Source organism: Euprymna scolopes, chromosome 34 (assembly GCF_053919585.1).
Source record: "Euprymna scolopes isolate OS-2025 chromosome 34, ASM5391958v1, whole genome shotgun sequence".
Taxonomy (NCBI): domain Eukaryota; kingdom Metazoa; phylum Mollusca; class Cephalopoda; order Sepiida; family Sepiolidae; genus Euprymna; species Euprymna scolopes.
Window position 1 is genome coordinate 54157849 of NC_136515.1, and position 13431 is coordinate 54171279.

Sequence of the window (13431 nt, forward strand, 5' to 3'; positions counted from 1 at the left end):
GCCCAGAAGCCACTTGGGGATAAGGGTTATTGTATGTACAGCAATCAATGGGATAGTATCGTAGTAATAGTTAGTATTGGATATTTGATAAAGTGTCATTATTTAAGGGGGCGGTTCAGCAGGAATTTGTTTGTGTTGGACTTGAACATTTGGATTGGTTCTATCTTTATTTTTTTGCACTATTCAGAAAAATATCAGCTTTATCAAAACATATTTGCTGATTCATATAATTTCCACAGATCCTGCTAGTATAATATCATGTAATCTATATATCTAAAAAAGTGAGAATGTCCGTTTGTGGACACTTCTCAACCTATATACTCAACGAATTTTTGATTTACAGACCTGTAATTTGGTATATAGTGTAATCAGAGATGTGAAAAACTTTTTTTAATCTGTTTTCATCCGGAAAAAAGGTTGTTAAGGTGTCGAAATTGAAAAATTGGTATGTGGGGGGGGGGTCATCGAATCTTTATCTGTTTGTCAACTGTTTCATGAGTATGCATGCATGAATCATTCACATGACAGATTATTTATGTTGAGAATAAGTAGGTTTGAAAACACTTTTAAAAGATTGTGTCAAACTGGCCTAACGGTTATCGTTCTTGGCTTGCTGTCTTTAGGTTTTGGTTGAGATCTCAGCTTGAGTATTTTTGTTTTACTTACAAGCAGTGACCTATTTTGAAAAAAAGCATAATACTTGCATGCACATGTTTCAGTTTCTGTATGAATTAAAATATAATAATAATGCATATTTATTTTACGACTGGGCAACGCCGAGCGGCCTGCTAGTAAAAGTATAAAGCACACACACAAAACTTGAATACCTAGACACTATCCTTGAGTGTCTAAGGTCTCTCTGTACAGGGGTTTTGTCAGAACAACCTGGCATGAGGATACTTTTCCCGAAAAGTAAACCCTGACCAAATATTCCAAATCACATTTTGTATTCGCTGCACAAATAAGATCTCCTCACTATCGCTAACCCACATTAGTTTTTACAAGGAATGGTGCACCTTCTTCAAGTGATGTTACCTCAAGTAATAGTGCAAAGCTGGATACTCTACCAGACTAGATAAATTCATGTCCTAGAATCCAGTAAAACCAAAACCAAAGATATACTATAACATAAAAATGGTTAATTGAGGAGAGGAAAACTATGTTCCCAATTTCTTTACTAACTCAGTGTTTGAGAGATAAAGAACTTTAATGGAACGTTTGAATATCTATGTATCTCATATAGAGTCCAGGTCCTGGATATGACCTAAAACTATATCCGATGGTGAGGCCCCACCTTGCGGGCCTTGGGGAGTGTGGAGCCACCCTTTAATTGCCATTGCTCCCAGGTACACTCTGACCCGGAGTGGTAGTACCTGTTAGGGTCCCAACTATGGGTTAAATAGAATCTGACTTTAAAAAAAATATATACTTCATTAAAAATCGTTCCTTAAAATAACTAGATTCGGTATTAAATAACCTGAAAAAGGTTGATATGCCGTAAAACAAAAACAACCAACCATATAGAGTTCAAGTGTTAGTCCCAGGTTGTGGGCCCCTTGATTTCTGAGAACTTCGACTGAAGTAAAATATACGTTGTATTAATATAAAGTGAATCTGCATAGCTCATTCTACCGTTAATTTGTTTGTGTCTATCCATTACACCTCGGCATTGTATTGTCTTGTATAAATTGCCTTTATATATATATATACATGTTAAACAATGCTTGAAGCAAACTACATTAACCTATTAAATTGATTTTGTATTTAACTTCAATTGTTTTTCCTTGACTTTCAGACATACATGAATAGCAACACAGGAATTTCAGAATTTGGAACGACCATCATGGTTTCCCTCATATTTATTATTTATTTACATCTTGGCATCGAAACATATTCTTGGGTTTGTAAAAATTTGATTCATCTGGTCTAATAACACTTATTTTTGTTGTTTTTTTTTTTTTTTACTCTGCTGTTATTGTCTCTCCCTCAGTATTTTCTCTGTAGTCTCTCTCTCTCTCTCTTTTTTCTTAATTTTCTCTTTCCCTCGCTATATATTACAAAGTGGTCAAGATCTTACAGAGATATTTTTAATTTGAATTCAGTCTTTATTTTTTATGGTACATTAATGGAACTTTAATATGATATGATGAAGACAATATAGATTTGTTTCCAAAAAAAAAAAAAAAATTTTATTTATGAAAAATTATATCTTTTAAACGGTTATTTTAAGCTTCACAAATTTTTTCCCTTCCTAAAATACTAGCCTGGGTGCCCGGCGTTGCCCGGGTGTTTGGAGGTGTATGTTGAGTAAAAAAAACAAAAAACAAAAAAACAGGTGCGGCAGGTAGGCTCGAACTCATGAATGTGAAGAGAGGTGTTAAAAAAATGGTAGTAGCGTGGGGGAGGGAATCAAAACAACAGTAGGCAGCCAGGGTGAAGAGAGGTGTTAAAAAAAAAGTGATAGTAGGCAGACAGGCAGGCTTGAACCCGTGCCACAAAGGCAGAAAAGAAAGTGAAAGAAAATCTGACGTCTTAGCCGATGTCTCCATGATGCAACTGGAAGTCAAAAGCGTTGAAATTAACCAAAGTCAATCTAAGGTGACGATGACTTGCTAAAATATCGGCGAAAAAAATCGATCCCTTCTCCTTGTACAAAGCGGCCGAGTTTAGGGTAAAGGAATTAATGTTTTTGGCCAATTTTTCGATATGTGTCATCCAAAGGGTCGAGCTTCAAAACGATACTCATACATACATGATGATTGCAACGTCTTCTCAGACGAGTGCCACTCCCTCAGACATTTAAAATCCATGAGCCCAAATGTCCAAGGGAGTATCTATACAAATATGATGTTGCAGAGTCTTAGCTTTGTACGACAGCTAAATCTCTCTCTCTGTTCAAAATACATACATAGATACATACGTACATACATTAAAACAGACAGGTGAGATTTATATTATAGATTAAGAAGATGCATGAAGGATTGCAGAATCACTCAATTAAAATTTAATTTCCGATGTTTTCTTTAGATTTTTTTAAATTTTTTTAAATTTTTTATTTATTTATTTATTTATTTTTTATTTTATTTTTTTTTTTACATAGGTGTCACCGAGAGGCCACTCAAGGGTTATAGAGTGTACAGTAGTCAAAAGGACAATATAGTAATCGATAGTAATGGAAGTTTGGTAAATTTGTTAACTTAAGTGGAACAGCTCATCAGAAACTTGTTCACGTTGGACTTGAAGACAACCATATTATAGACAGCTGAAAAGCAGGAAAATGGAAGACAATTCCACAGGCGTGCAGTTCTAAGAAAGAAGCTTTGATCATGGAATCTATGTTTAGGTTTAGGCACAGATAAAGAGTGGGGGGATTATTGGTAGTGTTTTCAGCTAGACGAGTGTTTCTTGTGAAAGTTTGGCAAGGGGGACCATAGACTGAAGCTCAGTCGAACACTTGCAGTGAAAATAACGATAAAGCAGAGACAAACTCGCAACATCTCTTCTGTGAGATAGAAGTTGCAGCGAAGAGAAAAGGACATCTCTTACGAGGCTACGAAGTCTATTTTGAACTCTATCAAGGCAGGACAAGTCCTTTCTAGCAGCTCTTACCCAGATGTGACAACAGTATTCCATCCTTGGACGTATCTGGCTCTTATATAGATAGAGAATTGCATCAGCAGTGAGATATCTACTGGATCAATAGAAGTATCCCATCATTTTTCCATTGGCCTTCGCAACAGATTTGATGTACGTATTCCATTTAAGATTAGGAGTAAAGGTCAAGCCCAGAAGCTTGTCAAAACTTGAGGCCTCCCCAAGACGGGAGCCATTCATTTTAATTGATACCAGATGGGGATCAGAACATTGATGATGTAAAGATAGAAGCTTTGTTTTAAATGCATTAAAAGTAACCAGCCACTTCTTTCCCCATTGTACAATGTGATCAAGATCAGAGGAGAGAGAATCGGAGAGAACTTGGTCGTTTACTGTTTTAGATGTGCTACCATAGATGGTAGTGTCATCAGCAAAAATGTCTACAAATGATGTAAGGATGTTATTTGGAAGATCATTAATGTAGATCAGGAAAAGAGTTGGGCCCAGGATGGACCCCTGAGGAACTCCAGCATTAATACTGTGAGCTTCTGATTTTTTGCCCATCAACTACTACTCTTATGAACCTATCAGAGAGAAATGATTTAATAATTGAGAAGACATTTCCAGCTATACCATAGCTGGAGATCTTGTGAAGTAAACCTTTATGCCATACCCTATCAAAGGCCTTTGATATGTCAAGAGCAATTGCCCTAGAAAGGTTGCCTTTGTCGAGAGATTCGCTAATCCTATGAGATATAACCGTTAGCACATCTACTGTAGATCTAGCAGAACGGAAACCATATTGTGTGTCACTAAGAAGGTTATTTTTGCTGAGATGGTTGATTACTTCTCTAACACAGATTCCAGCAACGTATTCATGACACACAGGAGATTTATTGGCCTGTACTGAGAGGGGGATGAACGATCACCTGAATTCTTAAATACAGGGCATACTGATGAGATTTTCCAGGGTGATGGGAAGCTATTCTCCTTAAGACAATGTTTAAACAATTTTATAAGTATGGGCGTTAGTTCTGGTTGAAGTTTTTTTTAGTACTATAATTGGAATACCGTCAGGGCTGGTTGCTTTACTGGAGTCAAGGTTTTTGATTAGCTTGGCAACATCACGTACAGATATTTGTATATCACATAGTGTGATAGATTCCAATAGAACAGTGATTCCCAATCTTTTTTTACATAGTGGCATAATATTGAGTTTTTTTTGTTTTAATTTCGTGGTACACCTATCACAAAAAAAATTATATAGTTTACTTAACCTATATACTCAACGAATTTTTGATCTACAGACTTGATATTGTATTGGTATATAGAGTATTCAGACCTGTGGAAAACTTTTTAATTGGTTTTCATCCAAAAAAAAAAGAGCTGCTAAAAGGTCACAATTGAAAAATTGGTAGGTGGGGTTTTTTTTTTTTTTTTTTTTTTTACAAAGGCATCACCACATTATCAAGGCCCAGAGGCCACTCAAGGATAAGGGTTAAAGAGTGTACAGTAGAAGTTGGTCAATATAGTAATCATTAGTAATGAAAATTTGGTAAATTTAATAACTTATATGGAACGGCTCATCAAGAACTTATTTACTTTAGACTTGAACACAACCATATTGTAGTCAGCCGGAAAGCAGGAAAACGGAAGACAATTCCACAGGCGTGCAGTTCTAAGAAAGAAGCTTTGTTCATGGAATCTACGTTTAGGTTTAGGCACAGATAAAGAGTGGGGGAAATTATTGATAGTGTTTACAGCTAGACGAGTGTTTCTTGTGAAAGTTTCATCAGATTTTTATCTGTTTGTCGACTGTTTCACAAATTTACATGCGTGGCCGTGAAACAGGACAGCTTCTTTGCATTAAGAATAAATAGGTTTGAAAACACTTTGTAAATTCGTGTTAAGGTGGCCTAATGGTTATCGTATTTACTGGCTTTTGGTTTCGATTACAGCTTGAGTATTTTTTTTTTATTATTTACGAGAAAATTTAGAAAAAAAACATAATACTCGCATTTCTTTTTTTAGGAATTTTAGTTACGTTTTATATCGGACAACGCTGGGTACATCTTCTAGTTAACTATAAAATTGCTATTTTTCCTCGATTACCTTATAAAAAAAAAAAACATGTTAAACGTGCAGGTATCTTTTCAAATGTAAAAATAAACTTGAAGAGGATGATCTATAGATGTTAATTTTACTGGCAGTTTAAAATCAATAAATATTTATTATTTTATCATTGCTACCAGTAGTGGAGGATGTTTTAAACAAAATCAAATAAAAATGGAAACAATTATAAGAATTATTTTGGGCATCGTAAAATAGGCACTTTTGTTTTTTGATTCCGATATCGATTCCCATACCACCCCCACCCACCCCAAAAATTCCGATTTTTCTGATTCTGATTCTAATTCAGAATCCCAACACTACATCTATGATATAAATGTCACCTGTCTATTTAAATGTATGTATGTATGTATGTATGTATGTTTGTATGCCTGCCTAAAACTTTTGACAGAGGCGACGGATTTTCACAAGATCAGTATTGTTTTGAAGATCAATCCTTCGGACAACAAGTATCGAAAAATTGGCTAAAAACATTAATTCCTTCACTCTCAACTGGGCGCTTTTCTAAAAGGAGAGGTCGCTTTTTTCGCCAATATTTTCGAAAGTCATCTCCTCTTTTTGATTGACTAGCCTTAATTTAAACCTTCGCCACTTCCGGTTTGGCGATGGACGCAACAGCAAAGACGTCACGTTTTTTTGGTTTTTTTTCATGTTCTTTTCCTCCTTTGCAGTACGGGTTTGTGCTTGCCTGCCTACTACCACTTTTTGTTTTACTCAACACACACATCCAAACACCCGAGCAACGCCGGGCACCCAGGCTAGTTACTTTTAAGGGAAAATTTGTTTTCATTTTCTTTTTCTTTTCGACAGACTTGGATCCAGTGGTTCCTGATGATCGTCAACTTTCTTTTCTTTTGGTGCTGTATGATTGTGATTCATGCTGTTTGCATCGACTGCGAACAGCTATCGAACCCTTACTGGGTGATGGAAAACACGCTAGCTACCCCAACGCATGTCCTCACGGTGCTCATCACAACAGCGTTTGCTTTACTCCCACGGTAAATATCAATATATTAATCTGTGAAATTGCAATTGCTACCAATATAATCTAGTCTCTCGCTCCTAGACAAGATTCAAAAAAGAGTCGCCAATCTGATAGGCCCTGAACTGGCATCTATCTAAGCTTCAGCCTCTGTCCCATCGACGAAATGTTGCATCCCTCTGCTTGTTCTACAAGTATTTTAATGGTGAATGCTCTGACGAACTGCAGACACTTGTGCCCCCACGACGCAGACACCCTCGACAAACCCGACAGGCAGCTAAATCCCACCCCCACACAGTAGAGATCCCTAGATGTAAAAGATCTTTCTACTCCAGTAGTTTCTTCCCCAGAACCGCTAGACTCTGGAATTCCATTCCAGGATCCTGCTTCCCTAACTGTACTGACATGCAGAAGTTAAAGTGCAATGTGAACCGACATCTTGCTGCCCAAATCCCTACATAGTACCCCAGTAGTTGCTGACCCTGATAGTAGCCCCCTACACCAAAGTGGCAATGTGCCTTGTTTGGGGTGAAAATGTAATAAAAAAAAAATAAATAAATAAAAAAAACTAAGACCAGCTTCTTGCTTGCTGGTGTTGTTGTTGAGTATCATTCGTGATCGTATTGTTGCTGTTTTGTTTTACCGATATCGTTCTGTCAAGAATTCTTTTTAGAAGAGTATTAAATACTTTCGGGAGGGACATATGAAGGTTGCCAACATCCCAAAGTGAAAGTGTTTCTGTGGAATGAACTGGGTTTGAACTTGGTGCATCCAGGTTATCAGTCCGTGTTGAGCCACTGTCAGCTCCCTGCAGATGTTGGTCCTGATATGACCTTAAACTATATCTGGTGAGGCCCCAGCTTGCGGGCTTTGGGGAGTGTGGAGCCACCCTTCAATTGCCATTGCTCCCAGGTCCACTCTGACCCAGAGTGGTAGTATCTGTTAAGGTCCCAGCTATAGGTTAAATAGAAACCGACTTGAAAAAATAAAAAAATCTATTAAAAATATTTTTCTTCAAAATAACTGGATTCGGCATTAAATAACCTGAAAAGGGTTGATATGCCATAAAGCAAAACAACCAACCCTGCATATGTTCCTTAAATAGAAGCCTGTCAGAACTGATAGGAGAAGGGGGTGAAGGGGTTTTTACTAATTATGTACGACAAATTAGTAACCGACAAATGTACGACAAAACACAACTACTGCTGATTCTCTATTCATATAATATTTAAGCACGCCATTCGAGCAATCTGGGATTTTTGTGTAGAGAACAAAAATCGCAACTGCTTTTAATTTAGGTGAACTGGTAATGCTGTTTGTTTAATTTTTTTATTTTTATTTTTTATTTTTTGCTAAATATCACAAAATAAACAATTTTTTTCACAATATTTCATAGAATAAACAATTTTTTGTCAAATGAATTTAGGTTTAAAGAAGGCTGAACAATGCAGAGATGTAACAGATAGACTCGCACTGAAAGTCAAACACGCCTGTTGGGTTCTTCTTGGTCTCCAATGTAAGACTCATAATCTCCCTCACAGAGGAAGGGGAGACAACCGTTAAACCCAACCGTTGTGTTCTAAGTCAAATTTCCAACTTCAATTATTCTTCTCAGCTAACTAGAACCACGTGACCCACACATACCTCCATCAGCTGATCAGACGCTTCCAGTGAAACTTGTCCATAATGTGTTTTGACAAGTTTATCAACATCTCCAAACAATAATAACTTCCAGTATAAACTATTTTGACAATATCACTGGATAGACAGATAAATAGATAGACAGATAGATATATCAATAAAAAGATAGATAACTAACAAATATTTTCTTGTGTTCAGTATACTACACAAGTTCTACTATGTCTGTGTTTAAGACCACAGAACACATGCAAGGATTAATTCAGCAACAGTAGCACAAAAGACCAGGCTTTCTATTTCCACAACCTAGCCGAAACAAACTCGGAGAATGAGAAATATAAAAACTGTTCAAAAGACGCGTTTTCAGAGATACGCTCAGCAAATACAAACTATTCGCAAGACATTTTTCCCTGCTTTTCTTTCTTCAAAATACAAGCCTTTTTAAATTACGTTTTCATCTGTGTTGTGGTCCTTTCTTCTTGCCAGCATCACAATATCTTTGTTAAATCATAATAGTTACGTTTGGTGGTTCATTAGTAGCAGCAGCAGACATAACGAAAGTAGAATCAATGAAACCTGCAGAAAAGAGATGTTCTTTTGTTTTAAATAAAAATGCATTTCATAGTATTAGGTTGGTGCAAAAACTAATTTTTTTTGACGTTCAACTTCATGTTTTTTTTTTTTTTTTTTTTTTTTTTTTTACAAAGGCATCACCACATTATCAAGGCCCAGAGGCCACTCAAGGATAAGGGTTAAAGAGTGTACAGTAGAAATTGGTCAATATAGTAACCATTAGTAATGAAAATTTGGTAAATTTGATAACTTATATGGAACGGCTCATCAAGAACTTATTTACTTTAGACTTGAACACAACCATATTGTAGTCAGCCGGAAAGCAGGAAAACGGAAGACAATTCCACAGGCGTGCAGTTCTAAGAAAGAAGCTTTGTTCATGGAATCTACGTTTAGGTTTAGGCACAGATAAAGAGTGGGGGAAATTATTGATAGTGTTTACATCTAGACGAGTGTTTCTTGTGAAAGTTTGGCGAGGGGGGACCATAGATTGAAGCTCAGTTGAACACTTTCCATGAAAATAACGATACATCAGAGACAAACTCGCAACATCTCTTCTGTGAGATAGAGGTTGCAAGGAGGAGAAAAGGATATCTCCTACGAGGCTACGAAGTCTATTTTGAACTCTATCAAGGCAGGACAAGTCCTTTCTAGCACCAACCTAATATTTCACATTATAATTTTTCATCTCTGAAGAAACTTGTCTCATTTTACATTCAAACTTGTCTATTTTTTTACATTCTCTTGAATATGTTTCAAGGGAAATAACCCTTGTATATACTGAGCCGATAATCTATTGATAATAGAGATTTTGTCTCTCCGTTTATCTGAAGCCAAAACTATATTCTACTATTACTTTTAATAATGAACTATTGTACTATCTTTTTATATTCAATTTAGAAGATAGTGCAGTATCTGTTCCATGCACTGATATTCATGGACCACCAGGTCTCCTCCCCCCTTGACACTTTTCTTTGCGGACGTCAAAAAACTGTTCTGTACTAAAATCATTTATCTGTTAAGCTAATAATCAATAAAATAGATACTTGTATTTTTATAAAAACCTCATGTGTGATGTGGGATATTTATATATGTATATTAGAATTGTGTGTATATATATACATATATTATAATTATGTATATATATTAGAATTGTATTTATTCAGGTTTGTATATATACAATATATATATAATATATATATATAATTACTTGGAATTGTGAGCGTGTGTATATATATATTTCTATATATAACGCATATTAGAACTTTATTGTGATTATTTTGAAAAATAAATGGATATACAAAGTTAAATAAAATAACAAAAACAAATAAGCTTCTTTCGTTTGTCAATTTTTGTTCATACGCCATGCCAGTACAACGGCCGGTTCTCTGCATTGCTATAGTCTTCTTATATTTTCTCATATCTATTTACCAACAATGCTTCAAGCAAACTACCGTTCTCTATTATATATAAATATATATATATATATATATATATATATATATATATATATTAGAACTTTATAGGTAAGAATTGTGTGTGTATGTCTGTGTGTGTGTATATATATATATATATATATATATATATAATATATATTAGAACTTTAGATGTAAGAATCTATATAATATATATTTTGGCCAAGATCAAAGTGTAGTATCTGTTCTTCAGATGCGGCACTTCCATTTCTCGTTTTCTTTCTGTGGAGGAGAAATCCTTCACGACTGAGACAATTTTTATTTTTGTACCTTTTCTCCACGTTAAAAAACGACCCTGGTGTCTAACTCTGTCCCGTGGGGAGGCATTGTTAATAGGTATATATATATATAGAATTTTATATGTAAGAATTGTATATATATATATATATAATATATATTAGAACTTTGTGTGTAAAAATTGTATATATATATAATATATATTAGAACTTTGTGTGTAAAAATTGTATATATATATAATATATATTAGAACTTTATATGTAAGAATTGCATATATATATATATATATATATATAAGAATTCTATTTTTCCTTCAAAATACAAGCTATATATGTATTAGAATTGTGTGTGTGTATATATATATATATATATATATATATATATATATATATATATATATTAGAACTTTATATGTAAGAATTGCACACACATATATATATATATATATATATATATATATATATATATATATATATATATATATATAATTTTCAGAATGTGAAAAATGATATAATTATTTTCAGTCAAACATCGCTGCTCACACGAGCCATGAACGCTAGCAAACAGTTGAACACATCTGAACTCTTGATTCAAAACCTGAATCTCTTGCATACAAAGTAAGTACCTTGCCACCTGAGCAACCACATCACACACAAGAAAGTTACTAACTAGTTACATAGATCAAGCAACTTAGAATCTGGTTATGGAATGTACCTACTTCATCTCAAAGAAGAGGTGTGGTCATCCAATCACTTAAAGCCCTTGTGTGTGACGCAGTTGCCCAGGTTGCAGTGTACTAGCCTCACATGCAAGAGATTCGGGTTTCAAATCCCAGGTTCAAATGTGTTTAACTGATGAGCCCAAATGAGGGCGAAACTCTAGTCTTGAACTTCCAGTTTTAAATTTGATCATGTGACATTTAAGCCTAAAGCTTTTTCTTCCTTATTCTTCCTCAATATGAACATGCTAAAGTAAAGACTTTTCACCTGAAGAGATCTTAGTTTGTAATTAATACAGATCAAAACACTGCCATGTCAGTGTTGCAGTAGGTGCATCCGAATTCTTTTAGGAATTTTTGACACCCCTAACACGAAACTGTGAATAAAATATAAAAAACTGGTAATTTCTCTGTTAAAAGTGGGTTGTTTATTTTCTTTATGGATTATACTTCCAAAATAAACTAATAAAGTTGTTTTAAAAGTAATAGAAATTTTTTTTTATTATTTAAAAAAAAACAGTAATGAAATTAATTGAATTTTACGAGCTCAGTATTTTTCAATTTTTAAACTTTAAAAATCTATCAAAATTTTTCTATTGATTCAATTTTTACGATATTTTCAGTGTCAATGTGAAATTTTATGCTCTTTCCAATAAACCGAATATAATATTTTAGACAAACGTTTTTTTTTTTTAATTCATGCCCCCCCCCCCATTTTCAAGTGTCTATTAGAAAGTAAATAATTAATTTACTCACCAAAGTTTTATATATCACACATTGAAGATAAAAGATCAATAAATAATATATTCAAATTTAAAACAAAAAAAGTAGTGTTTTTTAGAAATTTACCTGTAAAGTCCGAAGTTTAAAACTTAAATAAAAAAAAAAAAACACGTTGTTTGTTTTTTGTTTTTGTTTTTTTAATGAAACTGTGGTCCTTGCTCCTTTAATTGAAAAAATATTAGGGCTTGAATTACATTTTTCGAGGAGTTATAAGCTTGGAAAGATGGGGTGGAATTATTCAATATTTTTCACGAAATTTCTGACACACCTAGTGTTACAGTATTTGTACATGTTTGTGTATATATATATATATATATATATATATATATATATATATATGTGTGTGTGTGTGTGACTAGTTAATTTTATCACATAAATTAATATATGAATATATAATTTTATGCGTAGATTTTCAGTATTTTCTTCAACAGTGCTCAATACAAAGATAGAGCTAGGTAGTAAGTTATAAAAATATGTTTATAACTTACTATATATATATATAGTGTTATAATGGAATAATTCCAGGAAGAAATCCGGGTATGAGAGCTCAATGTGGTAAACAGAGCAATGACATAAAAATATAACATGGAAATTACATAATTGTCGAGGCAATAATTTATTTCAACCTTATGGTATTTTCAAGCATCTAAGCTAGACAATTACATTTTTGATACTCTATCAAAAATGTAATTGTCTAGCTTAGATGCTTGAAAATACCATAAGGTTGAAATAAATTATTGCATCGACAATTATGTAATTTCCGTGTTATATTTATTTATATATATATATATATATATATATATATATATATATATATAATTCAAATGTCACAAGTATATTTAAATCACATTTGTTATCAAAGAGTACAAAGAGTAAATCATTTTATTTATGTATGCATGAATACACATATTCATCTTAAGCTTCTGTTTTGTTTTTGTAATTAAGATCTTAGGGAAGTAACTTACTGTGAAAAATCTTGGGGTTAAGTAGAGTTATTTCCCTTAGTAGCAATAGTTTCATATGTGGTTTGTTGTTGATTTTCTTTTGCATATTGTTACTGGTATTTATTTTATTTTATTTAGTTGATGCCATTACTTCCATTAAATAATTAATATATATATATATATATATATATATATATTAATGTGTGAGTGTGTGCAAATACGGAGCCGTGAGCAAAATGACATCACAGTAAGGAAAAAAGAAGACTATGAAAAAGAGAGAGCATTTTCGAGAAGACGATCACATTAGAGACATAGATGACATTTGAGAGCACGATCATGTGAGAGATGACACAGTGG

At 33.7% G+C, this 13431-nt stretch overlaps 1 protein-coding gene across 1 annotated transcript in view; it reads left to right on the forward strand.

Annotated features, from left to right (window-relative positions):
- LOC145259203 (phospholipid-transporting ATPase VD-like) overlaps positions 1-13431 on the forward strand; it is a 297081-nt gene that overhangs the window by 282659 nt on the left and 991 nt on the right. The window contains exons 21-22 of the mRNA XM_080117034.1: positions 1796-1900; positions 6535-6722. Coding sequence (XP_079973160.1) covers positions 1796-1900; positions 6535-6722 — 293 coding nt within the window. The remainder of the gene's footprint in view (positions 1-1795; positions 1901-6534; positions 6723-13431) is intronic.